We start from the raw sequence: 17,696 nt of genomic DNA, 5'->3' as shown, positions 1-17,696 counted from the left end.
TTGAAAAGAAGGTCGACGACATCCGATCCTCGTTTGCTAAGTCAAACGACACCGCTGGTTCTGCTCACACTGCCCTACCCTGTGCTTTGACCTCTTTCTCCCCTCTCTCTCCAGATGAAATCTCGCGTCTTGTGACGGCCGGCCGCCCAACAACCTGCCCGCTTGACCCTATCCCCTCCTCTCTTCTCCAGACCATTTCCGGAGACCTTCTCCCTTACCTCACCTCGCTTATCAACTCATCCTTGACCGCTGGCTACGTCCCTTCCGTCTTCAAGAGAGCGAGAGTTGCACCCCTTCTGAAAAAACCTACACTCGATCCCTCCGATGTCAACAACTACAGACCAGTATCCCTTCTTTCTTTTCTCTCCAAAACTCTTGAACGTGCCGTCCTTGGCCAGCTCTCCTGCTATCTCTCTCAGAATGACCTTCTTGATCCAAATCAGTCAGGTTTCAAGACTAGTCATTCAACTGAGACTGCTCTTCTCTATGTCACGGAGGCGCTCCGCACTGCTAAAGCTAACTCTCTCTCCTCTGCTCTCATCCTTCTAGACCTATCGGCTGCCTTTGATACTGTGAACCATCAGATCCTCCTCTCCACCCTCTCCGAGCTGGGCATCTCCGGCACGGCCCACGCTTGGATTGCGTCCTACCTGACAGGTCGCTCCTACCAGGTGGCGTGGCGAGAATCTGTCTCCGCACCACGTGCTCTCATCACTGGTGTCCCCCAGGGCTCTGTTCTAGGCCCTCTCCTATTCTCGCTATACACCAAGTCACTTGGCTCTGTCATATCCTCACATGGTCTCTCCTATCATTGCTATGCAGACGACACACAATTAATCTTCTCCTTTCCCCCCTCTGATAACCAGGTGGTGAATCGCATCTCTGCATGTCTGGCAGACATATCAGTGTGGATGACGGATCACCACCTCAAGCTGAACCTCGGCAAGACGGAGCTGCTCTTCCTCCCGGGGAAAGACTGCCCGTTCCATGATCTCGCCATCACGGTTGACAACTCCATTGTGTCCTCCTCCCAGAGTGCTAAGAACCTTGGCATGATCCTGGACAACACCCTGTCGTTCTCAACTAACATCAAGGCGGTGACCCGTTCCTGTAGGTTCATGCTCTACAACATTCGCAGAGTACGACCCTGCCTCACGCAGGAAGCGGCGCAGGTCCTAATCCAGGCACTTGTCATCTCCCGTCTGGATTACTGCAACTCGCTGTTGGCTGGGCTCCCTGCCTGTGCCATTAAACCCCTACAACTCATCCAGAACGCCGCAGCCCGTCTGGTGTTCAACTTTCCCAAGTTCTCTCACGTCACCCCGCTCCTCCGCTCTCTCCACTGGCTTCCAGTTGAAGCTCGCATCCGCTACAAGACCATGGTGCTTGCCTACGGAGCTGTGAGGGGAACGGCACCTCCGTACCTTCAGGCTCTGATCAGGCCCTACACCCAAACAAGGGCACTGCGTTCATCCACCTCTGGCCTGCTCGCCTCCCTACCTCTGAGGAAGTACAGTTCCCGCTCAGCCCAGTCAAAACTGTTCGCTGCTCTGGCACCCCAATGGTGGAACAAACTCCCTTACGACGCCAGGTCAACGGAGTCAATCACCACCTTCCGGAGACACCTGAAACCCCACCTCTTTAAGGAATACCTAGGATAGGATAAAGTAATCCTTCTAACCCCCCCCCCTTAAAAGAGTTAGATGCACTATTGTAAAGTGGCTGTTCCACTGGATATCATAAGGTGAATGCACCAATTTGTAAGTCGCTCTGGATAAGAGCGTCTGCTAAATGACTTAAATGTAATGTAAATGTAATCTTCCGTACTACAATGGTGGATATTGCTCATCTGTCTGTCGCTCTAGCAGGCTTGTAACTGCACGTGCATGTCACATATGGCTAGTTGAACTCTAAGCTCTTCATTGAGACAATGCTGAAACATCAACCCATGTGCGAGTCAGTGCCACATTTTAATTTGTGCCGAACTCAAAATGAAAGAAAGGTTATCTTGCAAATTCAGCAGACTGGTGTGAAATAGGCTTTTAGAAGTGCCATCTTTATTTGAATTTGTCTCGGGTGTCATTCACTCTAAGTTTGAGGGGGCACAAAGTACGTGAGGATGGCTGGGGGGGTTGGATAATTTTGCACTGGTGGTTCTTTTTTAAAAGAAACAAAATATTCTTCTCTGCATTGCTGCTAAGAACAGTGTAAAAGATTGAAAGGAATGTGAGTCTTATTCAGTACATTTAGTTATTGCTTGCTTTTCTAGTCTACCAACCTTGCTACAGGCATGCCAGCTAAAATAGTTTGACAATCTAGCTACTCTAACTTGATTCATAGCCTGAAATGGCTAACTTCATAAAATGTCTAGGTGGCTATTAGTATTACAGAGAGACATCAACCAAAAATATGATTACTATTTATTAAATATTTTTAACAGGATAAATCTGAGGGGGCACGTGCCCCTGTGCCCCCAATGGGGATGACTCCTCTGCAATTGTTAATGCAGTCTTTGATGTGCTTTGGTGTGCATGACCACTTTTTCCCACTCCTTTCACTTGTTGTGTTGTGGCCATATACATATAATCTGTAGAAGGGGTTTGGAACCTCTAACCCTGGCAATTTGACTGAAGAAAGTCTGCCAGTCTTGACTTGATTGCGAAATGCAATCTATGGATTAGGCCTATATGTCTATGTTTGGTTGCGGCTGTCAGTTTGCCTGCAAATTTCAAAATAGAATTGAGTGAAAAATGTACAGTTTGGAAAGCAAATACTGTCATTATTAAATTTGTAATGTGATAGGTATTTTAAAGGGATGCTTCAGGATTTTGGCAATGAAGCCCTTTATGTACTGCCCCAGAGTCAGATGAACTTGAGGATGCCATTTTTATGTCTCTGCACAATGTCATTGTGCAATGATTGGAAGTCTATGGTAACTGCTAGCATGCTAGTTGATACCATAGACTTCCAGTCATTGTGCTATAACTTTCTTCATACTGGATGCAGAGACATAAAAATGGTATCCATGAGTTCATCTGACTCTGGGGAAGTAGATAAAGGATTTGATTGGAAATATCCTGAAGTATCCCTTTAACATAAAACACACAAAAAAAATTTGATGAATGAAATATTGAATCATTAGTCTTCCTCAAATAAAGGTGATGATGACACAATCTTTGTGAGAGGAAGGGTATCTGATTTCATTGGTCCTCAACTTCCAAGCCAGCAATTCTAGGGAGAGAGAACGTTTTTGCAATCTTACACGTAATGTTCCTCTAATGTTTGAGTGTCCAGTTTTCCGTTAGTTAGTTAGGAACATTCTATCTATGTTAGTGAGAACCTTTTTAGCATGGTTTGGTGTTAAAGTTAGAACATTCCCTTAATGTCAAACAGAACTTATATAGAAGCTCTTTACAATGTTCTCAGAATATAGAACGTTAATGTTCTAGACACATTTAATGGGACCTTGCAAGAACATTAATGTGTCCAGTTTTCTGAGGGTTAGGAGAATATTCCATCAATGTCCCACCAAACAGACAGTACATACACTGCTCAAAAAAATAAAGGGAACACTTAAATAACACAATGTAACTCCAAGTCAATCACACTTCTGTGAAATCAAACTGTCCACTTAGGAAGCAACACTGATTGACAATAAATTTCACATGCTGTTGTGCAAATGGAATAGACAAAAGGTGGAAATTATAGGCAATTAGCAAGACACCCCCCAAAACAGGAGTGATTCTGCAGGTGGTGACCACAGACCACTTCTCAGTTCCAATGCTTCCTGGCTGATGTTTTGGTCACTTTTGAATGCTGGCGGTGCTCTCACTCTAGTGGTAGCATGAGACGGAGTCTACAACCCACACAAGTGGCTCAGGTAGTGCAGTTCATCCAGGATGGCACATCAATGCGAACTGTGGCAAAAAGGTTTGCTGTGTCTGTCAGCGTAGTGTCCAGAGCATGCAGGCGCTACCAGGAGACAGGCCAGTACATCAGGAGACGTGGAGGAGGCCGTAGGAGGGCAACAACCCAGCAGCAGGACCGCTACCTCCGCCTTTGTGCAAGGAGGTGCACTGCCAGCGCCCTGCAAAATGACCTCCAGCAGGCCACAAATGTGCAAATGTGTCTTGCTAATTGCCTATAATTTCCACCTTTTGTCTATTCCATTTGCACAACAGCATGTGAAATTTATTGTCAATCAGTGTTGCTTCCTAAGTGGACAGTTTGATTTCACAGAAGTGTGATTGACTTGGAGTTACATTGTGTTGTTTAAGTGTTCCCTTTATTTTTTTGAGCAGTGTAGTTCAATCGAGTACAGGCTTAACTGAATGACAACAGAGACAGAATGCAACATGGAATTTAATTGAATAGTTTGGGGTAGTCCTCGTCTCAGAGGAATGCTCCTCAGAGCCAGATGCTGATGACATGTTGCACTCTGCTGGGCAGCTGGCATCGAAACCCTCCCCCGCTGGGAGAACGAGGATCCGAAGATGGTCCTTTAGTTGGTGGTGGTGGGGAGGTGGAAGGTTGGTGGTGGTTGGGAGGTGGAAGGTCATTTGAAGACTGTTGCTGCAAAACAGCAAGTGAGAGACAGAAAGGGTGAGTTGGCATATAAATACTCCCTTAGACAGGGGTGTAAAGTACTTCATTAAAAATACTTGAAAGCACTACTTAAGTAGTTTTTGTCAGTATCTGTACTTTACTATTTTTTGACAACTTTTACTTTAACTTCACTACATTCCTAAAGAAAATTATACTTTTTACTCCATAACTTTACCCTGACACCCAAAAGTACTCGTTACATTTTGTATGATTAGCAGGACAAGAAAACGGGCAAATTCACACACTTATCAAGAGAACATCCCTGGTCATCCCTACCGCTTGATCTGATGGACTCACTAAACACATGGCGCCCTACCCGGCCATGGACCCCTAGCACCACCCTGAAGCCATTTAGAGCCATATTAAAAATCGCTCCTGGTAACCCATTCAATTACCAGTTGCACAGCTGTCCATTTGCAATGTATTACAATGGGCATTTACCATCACGAATTGGACATGCTCTAACATACTGCAGAAATGCCCAATTGACTGGCTCCTTGAATTCGGGAAGACCGAGCAGTGATTGTGGTTCCGCTCCATCGCTCGTTGGTGTTGATTTCAGCCTGTCCATTTGGTGATGGAAAATCCCTCATTATATACATTGGAAATGGACAAATGTAAACTGTCCATTTGCAATGTCTTACAATGGGCATTTACCATCACAAATTGGACATGGTCTAATATAGTGCAGAAATGCCCAATTGACTGGCTCGCTGAACTCGGGATGGACGAGAAGTTAAAGTGGTTCCTCTCCATTGCTTGTTGATGCAATAAGATGCAATGAGATGCAAGTCCCATTGGTGCAATGTCCTGCTCGTTGGTGTTGATTTCAGCCTGTCCATTTGGTGATGGTAAATCCCTCAATAAATACATTGGAAATGTAAACTGTCCAAATGTACAATGCCAATATATTATACTGCCATCAAGTTAGCCATCAGTCAATAAGATATCACAATGACACCAAATTTATAAACGCAGCAACAAAAAAAAAACATCTCCTTTTCAGGACCCTCTCTTTCAAAGTTAATTCGTAAAAATCCGAATAACTTCACAGATCTTCATTGTAAAGGGTTTAAACACTGTTTCCCATGCTTGTTCAATGAACCATAAACAATTGATGAACATGCACCTGTGGAACGGTCATTAAGACACTAACAGCTTACAGACGGTATGCAATTAAGGTCACAGTTAAGAAAACTTTGGACACTAAAGAGGCCTTTCTACTGACTCTTTAAAACACCAAAAGAAAGATGTCCAGGGTCCCTGCTCATCTGTATGAACGTGCCTAAGACATGCTGCAAGGAGGCATGAGGACTGCAGATGTGGCCAGGGCAATAAATTGCAATGTCCGTACTGTGAGACGCCTAAAACAGCAATACAGGGAGACAAGACGGACAGCTGATCGTCCTCGCAGTGGCAGACCACGTGTAACAACACCTGCACAGGATCGGTACATCCGAACATCACACCTGCGGGACAGGTACAGGATGGCAACAACAACTGCACGAGTTACACCAGGAACACACAATCCCTCCATCAGGGCTCAGACTGTCCGCAATAGGCTGTGAGAGGCTGGACTGAGGGCTTGTAGGCCTGTTGTAAGGCAGGTCCTCACCAGACATCACCGGTAACAACGTCGCCTATGGGCACAAACCCACCCAACCCATCGCTGGACCAAAAAGTGCTCTTCACTGATGAGTCGCGGTTTTGTCTCACCAGGGATGATGGTTGGATTCGCGTTTATCGTTGAAGGAATGAGCGTTACACCGTTACACCGAGGCCTGTACTCTGGAGCGGGATCGATTTGGAGGTGGAGGGTCCGTCGTGGTCTAGGGCGGTGTGTCACAGCATCATCGGACTGAGCTTGTTGTCATTGCAGGCAATCTCAACGCTGTGCGTTACATGGAAGACTCCCTCATGTGGTACCCTTCCTGCAGGCTGACCCTGACATGACCCTCCAGCATGACATTGTCACCAGCCATACTGCTCGTTCTGTGCGTGATTTCCACCAGATACTGACTGTTACTTTTGTTCAGGGACACATTACTCTATTTCTGTTAGTCACATGTCTGTGGAACTTGTTCAGTTTATGTCTCAGTTGTTGAATCTTGTTATGTTCATACAAATATTTACACATGTACGTTTGCTGAAAATGAATGCAGTTGACAGTGAGAAGATGTTTCTTTTTTTGATGAGTTTACATACTGACACCAAACCCACTTTGTCCAACTCGTTAGAAGCCAATTATCACACATTCAGAGCCGGCCCAAAATTCACTCCTTCTGTTAAAACCATTCAAAAAAACGTAAAACACGTAGTTACGTTCTAGCTGCTGGTCCAGTTCTGACATTATGTCTAGGCCTAGCTGAGGCAACACCGAATCCTGAGTTTCGGCTTGATAGGTCATTCATTGACCAAGCAGCGACCTTAATTAGTGCTGAAAATGCACTTTTTACGGGCGTTGCTACGGGGTTCCTGGAAGAGCTATCAGACAAGAACTTTAGGGTCCGTCTCTATGGGCTGAGGCGGTTTCAATGCACCTAGTCTTGTGATTTTGGTACTTTTTTAAGTGTTGTCATTTTCGCAACGTATAAAATGAATTGAAGTTATTGCAAATGGACGAGGCTGTTTCTCGGCCTGAGAACCTTCTAGAGCAACATAACTCACAGTGTACTACCGACTTAAGCTCTAGAACAGGTTTATAAAGTTTCAGAACTCTAGGTCTGACGGTTCTTTGATGGTTTGAATGCAGGTAACTATTGCAGGCTCTGTGCGTCTGTAAGCCCTCACAGAAAATCACAGAAATCACATAAAGCTCCGAAACCTGCCTTAACGGATTCACCTTAACACGCCGCAACTGGATCAATAACTTTTTGGAAAGAACCCCACATTTGTTTAACCATCATCAAACGGACGTTGCACAATTTCTCGTAAATTACGATAAATGGCTGGTTCTATTTTTCCTTACACCATAGGTTTATGTACTTTGACGTGAAGTGGTCAAGTTAACTCTGTATTATCAATTTCGACCTTTAATCCAAGAAAATGGGCATTAACTCAAAGAGCGTTGAGGCCTCGATGCCATCTTGTTTCAGGGCTAAAAGTACATTTGGCCAAACCTGTGCTCACCCAGTTTCGTCTTCCAAGTCTTTTCCATTTACGAGAAACGGCCATGTCCATTTGGTGATGTTTTGTCCATTTGTCCATGTCATAAGCATCTAGTCGCAATCTGGTGGAATTTTCTGGTAAAAATTTCCAAAAATGTAACATTTTATAACGCGGAAACCAAATGTCCGAGAGACTTTATTTGATGACTTCACGGAAGACCGGGCCCTGGGGGACGACCCGAGGCCGTCGGCCTATTTTAATAACAGCTGCAGACGTCTAGTAAGGAATCGTACACTTCCAACATGGAGATCCTCATCGATCCTACGGTAAACGCCGAAGAGTGCCCTTATGTATGTAAGGCCCAGATTGTACAAAATGTAAGTACATTTTTTTAAGCTCTAAGAGGTCTTAAAATTCATAATCAAATAGCAAAATGATCCCCGATATGACCTTCTTAAAATAATTCCATATAGCTTAGTTTTTTCTGGGACACAAATGGTTTTTGAAACATTCCTATAAAATGCGTCTAGAACATTAATATCTTATGTTCTGAGAACAAGGCATCCATGTTTTGTGTATGTTTGGTGGAAAGTTGATGGACTATTCTCCTAACCCACAGAAAACTGGACATGAATGAACATGAATATCCTTGCAAAGTTCTCATTTAACATGTCTAGAACATTAAAACCTCTTAAGGATTAGCCCCTTTTTTTCAATTTTCGCCTAAAATGACATACCCAAATCTAACTGCCTGTAGCTCAGGCCCTGAAGCAAGGATAGGCCCTGTAAAAGGAAACACTTTGAAGTTTATGGAAATGTGAAAGGAATGTAGTAGAATATAACACAATAGATCTGGTAAAAGATAATTCAAAGAAAAAAACAACCGTTCTTTTGTATTTTTTTTGTACCATCATCTTTGAAATGTAAGAGAAAGGCCATAAAGTATTATTCCAGCCCAGGTGCAATTTAGATTTTGGCCACTAGATGGAATCAAGGTGTGTGCAAAGTTTAAGACTGATCCAATGAACCATTGGATTGCTATTTAAAATGTTGTATCAGGACTGCCCAAATGTGCCTAATTTGTTTATTAATAACTTTTCATGTTCAAAATTGTGCACTCTCCTCAAACAATAGCATGGTATTATTTCAGTGTAATAGTTACTGTAAATTTGACAGTGCAGTTAGATTAACAAGAATGTAAGCTTTCTGCCAATATCAGATATGTCTATGTCTTGGGTAAGTTCTTTATAAGTTTTTTATTTTGTTATTTTGGTAATTATTTTGTCAGCTTGGGGATTTGATCTTGCAAGCTTTCGGTTACTAGTCTAATGCGCTAACCACTTGGCTACCCACTGCCCCAAAAGTTATGGGAACATTTGTTGTTAGCTGGGTTGTGGCTCAAGACACTTAATTCAGAATAAATGGATTTAGTCCTGAGTTAACCTGCCCCAGAGCAGGTTAGTTCTGAATGATTCATTGCCATAGAGATATATCTAGCTAAAAGGTGAGCCACTTTCGTGGTAAAGGTTATCCTGAGTTGAACTAATTTGACCTTGCTGACTTAAACCTGATTCGTAGTACTGTATAGGGCTCAGATGTTTTGAAATTTGTTATGTATTGGGCCTTGTTATTGAAACTACTGTAATAAAATTCCAATGAACACATTTCAAATGTCACTTTTGTCAGACGGACTTTTATGCTGAATTCCAAAGAAGCGGAAGTAGACGACTTTTATTCTGACAAAAATGTGCAACGAACACTGTAAATTGGTGTAACGTTAGCTAGGTGGACATTGCATTTTGCTAACTAACCCTACCTGTAGATCTTTTTCTAGTGTTATACCAACAAGTTTGTTGGGAAATCAGTAGATTTTTTTCAACGAACATAACTTTGTCTATTTGCAAGTAAGTGGCTAAGCTAGCTATCTTTTCAAGATGATTGACGTTTAGACTACCATTTAACGTTAGCATTTAGCTAACGTTCACTAGATAGCTAATGAAATTGCATTTATTGTTGATTTAGCTACTGTAGCTAGCAGCAAATTAATTTATTTGATAACTCACTAACGTTAGTGCTACTTTTTGTTGGAAAACTGAAGCTATGAAGAGATATTTAGTAGAGTAGTCAGGGTAGCTAACAGTACTGACAGACTAACGTTAGCTGATGTGTTTGCTCGAGCTAACTTTACAATCATATTTTGACTGACTAACGTTAGCTAGCTGGTTAGCAAACGTTACCATAATATTTAGTGTAACGTTAACTGCCTAGTCCTCCGCGAAACACACCCTAAATATCTAGCTAGTCGCGCATGCGCCGGTTATGTCCCTCACTAGCTAACTGACGTTCCCTTAATTAACTTGAACCACTGAACCTAGCTGGCTAACTAGCTATCTTAGCTTGTCAACTGTTATAATGTTTGTGCTTGATGACGCTTTCACCTAGTTTGGTCCCGCAACTAACAATTACATTTCGATTGTTACTTTTAATGTGACAGGTGATGGTATCTGTAACATTAAACATTGTTAATTTAAATGACAGATACTTTCACCTGACCTTACAGGGCAGGATGAACTAACAACCTCTGAAATAGATACTACTGAGGATGAGCGTTTCCATTGGTAACAATGACAGTGCTGGCGTGAGCATAATTAGAAACGCATTCTTTCACACTGACTGAGTGATGATTTTTTTTTAGTAGCTACAGAGATCCTTATCAGTCTACTACAGGGAGACTACAATGTTATTGTTTACTTACTTGGATTGGGCAGAAGTACACCGGCTCACTTAAAAGAATTGTTGAATGCTGAAGCATCAATAACAGTGGTGAGGAGGAGCTTTGCAGACTCTGTGTCCGGAAGTAATTTAGCCATTCATTGTACACCTTTGCGCTCCGTAGAGTTGCTATTTTCTCTAGTTTTCTCATGTCAATTAGCCTGTAATGTTCTTGGATTACTCATTATATTAATAACGTCTGATTTAATCAAGAAATACGATAGTCAGTTTAAAAAAACGTTAAAGGTACCAGACTGTGTTGGAAAAAATCACTACATATCCCATTGAGCCAAGCAGGGAGAGGCTACCAGTTGTCACAGTTTCAAGACCAGTCAGAAACGTCCAGCTAACCTTAAGCCTTGGGAGCTCCCGAGTGGCGCAGCGGTCTAAGGCACTGCATCTCAGGGCTTGAGGCATAATTACAGACCCTGGTTCGATTCCAGGATGTATCACAACCGGCCGTGATTGGGAGTCCCATAGGGCGGTGCAGAATTGGCCCACCATCGTCCGGGTTAGGGTTTGGCCGGGGTAAGCCGTCATTGTAAATAAGATTTTGTTTTTAACTGATTTGCCTAGTTAAATAAAGGTTAAATAAAAGCCAATGACGCCGGTGGATCTCAAAATTGAACATTAATCTGTGTTAAGTAGCAATGATATCCTTCGCCAGAGTTGTCTTACGACAGATGGTTTGAACCAGTCATGACTATTCTACAAACAATAAATAATTTAAGTTTCTTTCCAGGGGATTTCTTAGTGACATGATTGTATAACTAGCAAAGGAGTTTTGAATTTGAGGGTCCAGTATTTATGAAGTTGGGCAATGATGATGAAAACTGGAATAGTTTAGCAAGGGAAAACTGGGAAAAACAAGCTTGGGACAGGATTTAGCTGGGTGCATATGCACACTCGGTTAAATCAGGAGACAGATTTTTTATTTTTTTGGGCCCTGGCAGCGAAAGTTCGATGAAACAATTCAGAGACTGAAACAATAGGCTACATCAGATTATATCTATTTAAAGAGAGCGAATCGATTTACAGTGCCGAAATCAGTTTTAACTGTTAATGCTAAAGGAAAGATTTAAACAATGTTTGAGTGAACCCTGAATCCAGAAAATTAACGGTGAAGTCTCTTCCGGACACGGTAGACGACTCCTCCTCACCACTCTATAGCATCCAGTTAGACCCTCCCCTTTTGCACTCCTCTCCTGTCTCCTCTTGCAAGGACATATAGAGAAGTTAAGAGGAGAGAGAGAGAGAGAAGCTTTCACTGTTTGTTTGATACAATTGTTTTTGGTGATAAATAAGACAAGTCAATATGGCTGGAATGCGCAGGCGGCATTCTGTGGCCGTCCCGGCGATGGGCCTGGGTATTGGCCGGGGCAGCTTGGTGAGTCCTATCTGATATTCTGCCTAAAACTTGGCTAGTGCTTGTCTTTAGGCTATAGCTACATTTATTTGATTGAACATACAGCAAAAGTAAGCCAATTACTAGTCATAGGCAAAATAGCTATCTACATTTGATTTGATTTACATTTTAAAAAATGTTGTTATTGTGCCACCTTTTGAGAACTGAACTGTATCAAGAGGAGTTTTTGTGTTGATACTGCTGGCAAAGAAATGAAGATAAAATAATGGTTTTACTCACAGTGCAGGCGATACAGCAAGGTCCTGTAGATGATGATGTTGGTGATGATGATCTAACATGTTGTGGCTCCACGATCTGTTCACCTCTTCATCTGAAGAAGTCATGGTTCGGATGGGTGGACTATTCCAGTTTTGAAGGGTATTTCCTGGTGGTTCATTTTATTCCAATGTTATTACCAATGGCATACATGGGAACTCAGTTTCTCCTTCTTCTAACACCATTCCTGCCATGATTGGATCCTGGCTAGTCCTCCCAGTTGTCTGCCCTTTGGACGATATCCATAAGGCTAGCTACCGTGAATCTGGTCTCATCTCACATGGCATTGCCTCCCCGAAGACCGAAATATGTTTCAAGATCCTCCACTGCCCCCATTTGATCATTTTTATGAATGAGTTTCTCTGTGTCTAGACAGTGAGTGGTGCTGTCTGCTGGCTGTAATGGTTACAGGGTGCTGAACCATATGACTGGGTGTGTGACTGTGTCCTCAGGCTCTCTGTGTCCCAGCAGTCAGCTGTCTGGCCTAGCTATCGACGAGTCAGCTGGTTGACATTCAGACAAAGGGAACTAGGCCTAATGATATGTCATCAACAATATGTTTTTTGAATCTAGTGCTTGTTGTGGAATAGGCCTTTTATCATATATTTTCCCTCAGCTTCTTCATAGCTGTCTATATGGCCTAGCTAGTAGACAGGAGTCAGCTGTCTGATATTCACAGGGAACTATGCCAAATGTGGTAGCCTGACGACTCACTCTAATATTTTTTTAACTAGGCAAGTCAGTTAAGAACTAATTCTTATTTACAATGACGGCCTACACCGGCCAAACCCAGATGACGCTGGGCCAATTGTGTGCCCCCCTATGGGACAACCAATCACGGCCAGTTGTGAGAGAGCCTGGATTCGAACCAGGGTGCCTGTAGTGATGCATGTAGCACTGCGTTGTGCCACTTGGGAGCCCACTTCTTCACTTGAGTCTGAGACTGCCAACATTGAAGTTGTTTGTGGTGACGAGAGGCATTGTGCAAAACAAAGTCACCAGCGATTGGATTGGCTCTAACCATTCAGAGTATCAAAGCCAATGACGAATTTACAAACCGCCGCTTCACCCACGTGTTCCGGCCCAACCAATCAGTTTCTGGACCAATCAGATGGGCCTGGGATCAGGGAGGTACTCTGATCCAGACTCATTGCAGAGAAGAAACTAACGTCCGTGGGCGTGGTGCAGCGAGTCTGGGTAGCCAGGCAACTAATGGGGCATCGAGTTGATGGCATATCCATTCCCCCCCATCAACTATTATTCACTTAAATGACACATTTCATGGTTTAAAGTCTTAATGATAACAAAATCAAAGTGTCCTTACTGACCACTTACAGTGGCTCAGTGTACAACAACAGTCCTTGCTCTCTGTCCTTCCAGCAACCATTAGTGGACTCTGCTCCACCCTCTAATGTCCTTCTGTGTCCCCCTCTTTCTCCCCCCTCCCCAGCTCTTCAGCAGCCCCCTCCTGAGCAAGATGAGTGCGGACGGGGGCGGCAAGCCGGCCAAGGTGGGCTCGGTGGTGGAGGTGATCGGTAAGGGTCAGCGTGGCACGGTGGCTTACGTGGGCGCCACGCTCTTTGCCACTGGCAAGTGGGTGGGCGTGATCCTGGACGAGCCCAAGGGCAAGAACGACGGCACGGTCCAGGGGAAGAGATACTTTCAATGTGATGAGAACTGTGGTATCTTCGTGCGCCAGTCCCAGGTAAGCTAAGCTTACACGTCACACGATATAGACACTTCATACAGTGCATTCGGAAAGTATTCAGTCCCCTTTACTTTTTCCACATTTTGTTACGTTACAGCCTCATTCTAAAATTGATTTAAATTGTTTGTCCTCATCAATCTACACACAATACCCAATAATGACAAAGCGAAAAATTATTTTTTAGAACTGTCAGCAAATTTATAAAAAATAAAAAACAGAAATCCCTTATTTACATAAGTATTCAGACCCTTTGCTATGAGACTCGAAATTGAGCTCAGGTGTATCCTGTTTCCATTGGTCAGCCTTGATATGTTTCTACAACTTGATTGGAGTCCAGCTGTAGTACATTCAATTGATTGGACATTGAGGCACGCACCTGTCTATATGGTCCCACCCTTGACAGTGCATTTCATAGCAAAAACCAAGCCATGAGGTAGAAGGAATTGTCTGTAGAGCTCTGAGACAGGATTTTGTCGAGGCACAGATCTGGGGAAGGGTACCAAAACATTTCTGCAGCGTTGAAGGTCCCCAAGAACACAGTGGCCTCTATCATTCTTAAATGGAAGAAGTTTGAAATCACAAAGACACTTCCTAGAGCTGGCTTCCCGGCCAAACTGAGCAATCGAGGGAGAAGGGCCTTCGTCAGTGAGGAGACCAAGATCCCCATGGTCACTCTGACAGAGCTCCAGAGTTCCTCTGTGGAGATGGGAGAACCTTCCAGAAGGACACCATCTCTACAGCACTCCACCAATCAGGCCTTTAGGTAACGTGGCCAGACGGAAGCCACTCCTCAGTAAAAGGCACTTTACAGCCCGCTTGGAGTTAGCCAGAAGGCACCTAAAGGACTCACAGACCATGAGAAACAAGATTCTCTGGTCTGATGAAACCAAGATTGAACTCTTTGGCCTGAATGCCAGTGTCACGTCTGGAGGAAGCCTGGCACCATCCCTACGGTGAAGCATGGTGGTGGCAGCATCATGCTGTGGGGATGTTTTTTAGCGGCAGGGACTGGAAGACTAGTCAAGAGATCCAGTACAGATGAAAACCTTCTCCAGAGCGCTCAGGACCTCAGACTGGGGCAAAGGTTCACAGCCAAGACAATGTAGGAGTTGCTTCGGGACAAGTCTCTAAATGTCCTTGAGTGGCACAGCCAGAGCCCGGACTTGAACCCGATCAAACATCTCTGGAGAGACCTGAAAATAGCTGTGCTGCGACGCTCCCCATTCAACCTGACAGAGATTGAGAGGATCTGCAGAGAATAATGGAAGAAACTTCCCAAATATAGGTGTGCCAAGCTTGTAGCGTTATACCCAAGAAGACTTGTGGCCGTAATTGCTGCTAAAGGTGCTTCATCAAAGTACTGAGTAAAGTCTGAATACTTATGTAAATGTGATATTTCAGATTATTATTACTTTTACTGATTTTGCTTGGCCATTATGGGGTATTGTGTGTAGATAGAGGGGGGGTGGGGAATTATTTTATCCATTTTAGAATAAGGTTGCAAAGTAACAAAATGTGGAAAAAATCAAATAAAATTTAATTTGTCACATTTATCACAGGTGTAGACTTTACAGTGAAATGCTTACTTACAAGCCCTTAACCAATGATGCTTTAAGAAGTTAAGAAAAAGAAATGTGTTAAGTAAAATATTGAAAAATTAAAGTAACAAATAATTAAACAGCAGGGTTCTGAATACTTTCCGAATGCACTGTATGCACTCCAATGCAGATGCACGCACTCACGCATAAGGGGAAGAGATGATCTTTGATGATGAGACATTCATTTTAGTGGGCATAAACTACTTGCATAGGAACAATAGTATTCACAAATACGCACTCTGTGGTGGACTGACGTATTGAGCATCTCTCTCCCTCTTTATCTTTGTCAGATCCAGCTAGTGGAAGATGGATCCAGTGCCACCTCTCCAGACACCCTAGAAGCGGCCACTGCCAAGTTCCTGCCCAAGCAGAAAGGTGAGCTGGATAACAAAGCTTTTATACCGTCATTTCGGCCTCCTACAGGGTCTGGGCCCATGCTCATAAAGCGTCTCAGAGCAGCAGTGTGATCTAGGATCAGTTTTGCCTTTCAAATGATTATTAATAAGATTACATGGACAGAGGGGACCTGATCCTAGATCAGCACTCATACATAGACTTTGAATACTGACCCTGGTGCTAATCGTATGCTACACTGTAAAACTTTACATTGATGATACCAATTTTTTTTTTTTTTTTTACAAGTAGTTTATAAACCATAATGAGTTTGAGATAACAATCTTTTTTTCCCCCCCAGACATTCCTGAGACTCCGAAATCAGTCAAACAGGTGCAGTAAAAATACAGACAATATATTTTTGTTTGTTTTAGAATGATTTGTGCCCTTGTGCTGATTTATACCCCGTCCCTCTCTTCCCCTCCCTCCCATTTCTCCTTTTTCAAGTGATTGTCCTCCCTTTCCCCTACTTCTCTCTATCCCCCTCTCCTCTCCCCCCCGAATACCGTTACAGATGCACATTCCCAAGAAGGTAGAGATATTTAAACTGTGCTCATCTGCCTTGCCATGGTCCTTGCTTGTCACGTTTTCTTTTCCAACACATCAGCATTTTTTTTTAATTTAGAATTTGGCTATTCCGGGTTATATTTTTGCTCAACAGTAATATATTTTCTGTAGTTTATCTTTCGCAGTTTATACCTCAATTGTTTTACATGGACATTTTGTGTGCACATTTTTTTCCCTTTGATTTCTTGAGACATTTGGGAGCATGATTTCACATTTTTGGGCTGTTACGCACTTTTTTTTTTAGATTTGTATTTTTTGGTTAACCTTTCTGAGACAAGTGTATGCTTGCTTGCATTGTGATGCGCCGTGTTTGTGCCTGGACATCACTTGGGTTTTGAATTTGAACTAATTTGATATACTTAAAAAAAAATCGCCTTCACCCACTAATCTGTTACAGTATGTCTTCAGATTTTGAACACAGTAGTTATGGTCAGTACATACTTGCATAAAGACTTAAGTGGTTAATCCAGTAACACACAGTAGTAATCCTGCCTGTAGAGTGATATCTGTGTGTAGACTAATCTTAACCCTGTGTATTTCTGCTCCTCTCGTACTGCTAATTGCTGCCCTCGCGTCCTCTGCTGGGCCTATGTATGTCTATCTGTGTATGTGTCCTCTATCCTCTCCTCCGCCTCTACCCACCCTCCTCCAGTTCGTAACCCGCCGTAGTACCAAGGTGAGCTTTTGAATATCAGACTGAGCCATTCAGTGAGGTAACAGGGGTACTAAGAGGGAAGAGTTCACCTGTCTGTCATTTTGTGTATGAAATGAAACATGGGTTATAGCTCTTAGGTATGGATGTTGTAGGAATGTAACAGATTAGGAATGCAAAAGTCATCTACAGTCTAGAAATTATGTTCAGAGTGCGATATTCCTGCTACAGTGTACATCATATAGGTCTACTCCGATAGTAGCCAATATTTAACATGCAGTATTTCACACACTCTACATGGAGTGTGTGTATCTGCATCGGCCTAACTATAGAATGTGGGTGTAGTAGAGTGTATAAAGTTGATATAGAGAATGCCCACAGGAAGAGATCGCAGACAGTTCTTTGAGCCCTAACAGAGTCTACTTTATCACACACAACAGTTGAACACTCCTGGTTGCCTCTCCTCCTCCAGCTCCCTCCCCTCCCTCCTCATGGTACGTTCCAGGCCTCAAACCACCCCCTCCCCCCAGGGAGAGACCAACTCACGTCCTGGAGGGGTGAACTCTGGTCCTTCTGGTCATTGGTCAAAGGTCAAAATCCTTACAATAACTG

General features: G+C 43.3%; 1 protein-coding gene across 7 annotated transcripts in view; it reads left to right on the top strand.

Annotated features, from left to right (window-relative positions):
- Positions 1–9,445: 9,445 nt before the first annotated feature.
- LOC129865561 (dynactin subunit 1-like) overlaps positions 9,446–17,696 on the top strand; it is a 32,302-nt gene continuing 24,051 nt past the window's right edge. For 2 of the 7 annotated variants that reach the window (XM_055938439.1, XM_055938438.1), the window contains exons 1-7: positions 9,446–9,617; positions 13,617–13,871; positions 15,763–15,847; positions 16,167–16,198; positions 16,380–16,397; positions 17,085–17,108; positions 17,525–17,578. In XM_055938439.1, coding sequence (XP_055794414.1) covers positions 13,644–13,871; positions 15,763–15,847; positions 16,167–16,198; positions 16,380–16,397; positions 17,085–17,108; positions 17,525–17,578 — 441 coding nt within the window. In that variant the 5' untranslated portion in view covers positions 9,446–9,617; positions 13,617–13,643. Of the gene's footprint in view, positions 9,618–13,616; positions 13,872–15,762; positions 15,848–16,166; positions 16,204–16,379; positions 16,398–17,084; positions 17,109–17,250; positions 17,276–17,500; positions 17,579–17,696 lie in introns of those variants that run through there. The other 5 variants (XM_055938443.1, XM_055938442.1, XM_055938440.1 and 2 more) reach the window with 4 other exon arrangements.

The sequence above is a fragment of the Salvelinus fontinalis genome, chromosome 11, assembly GCF_029448725.1.
Source record: "Salvelinus fontinalis isolate EN_2023a chromosome 11, ASM2944872v1, whole genome shotgun sequence".
NCBI lineage: Eukaryota > Metazoa > Chordata > Actinopteri > Salmoniformes > Salmonidae > Salvelinus > Salvelinus fontinalis.
This window is presented reverse-complemented; position numbering and strand designations above follow the sequence as displayed.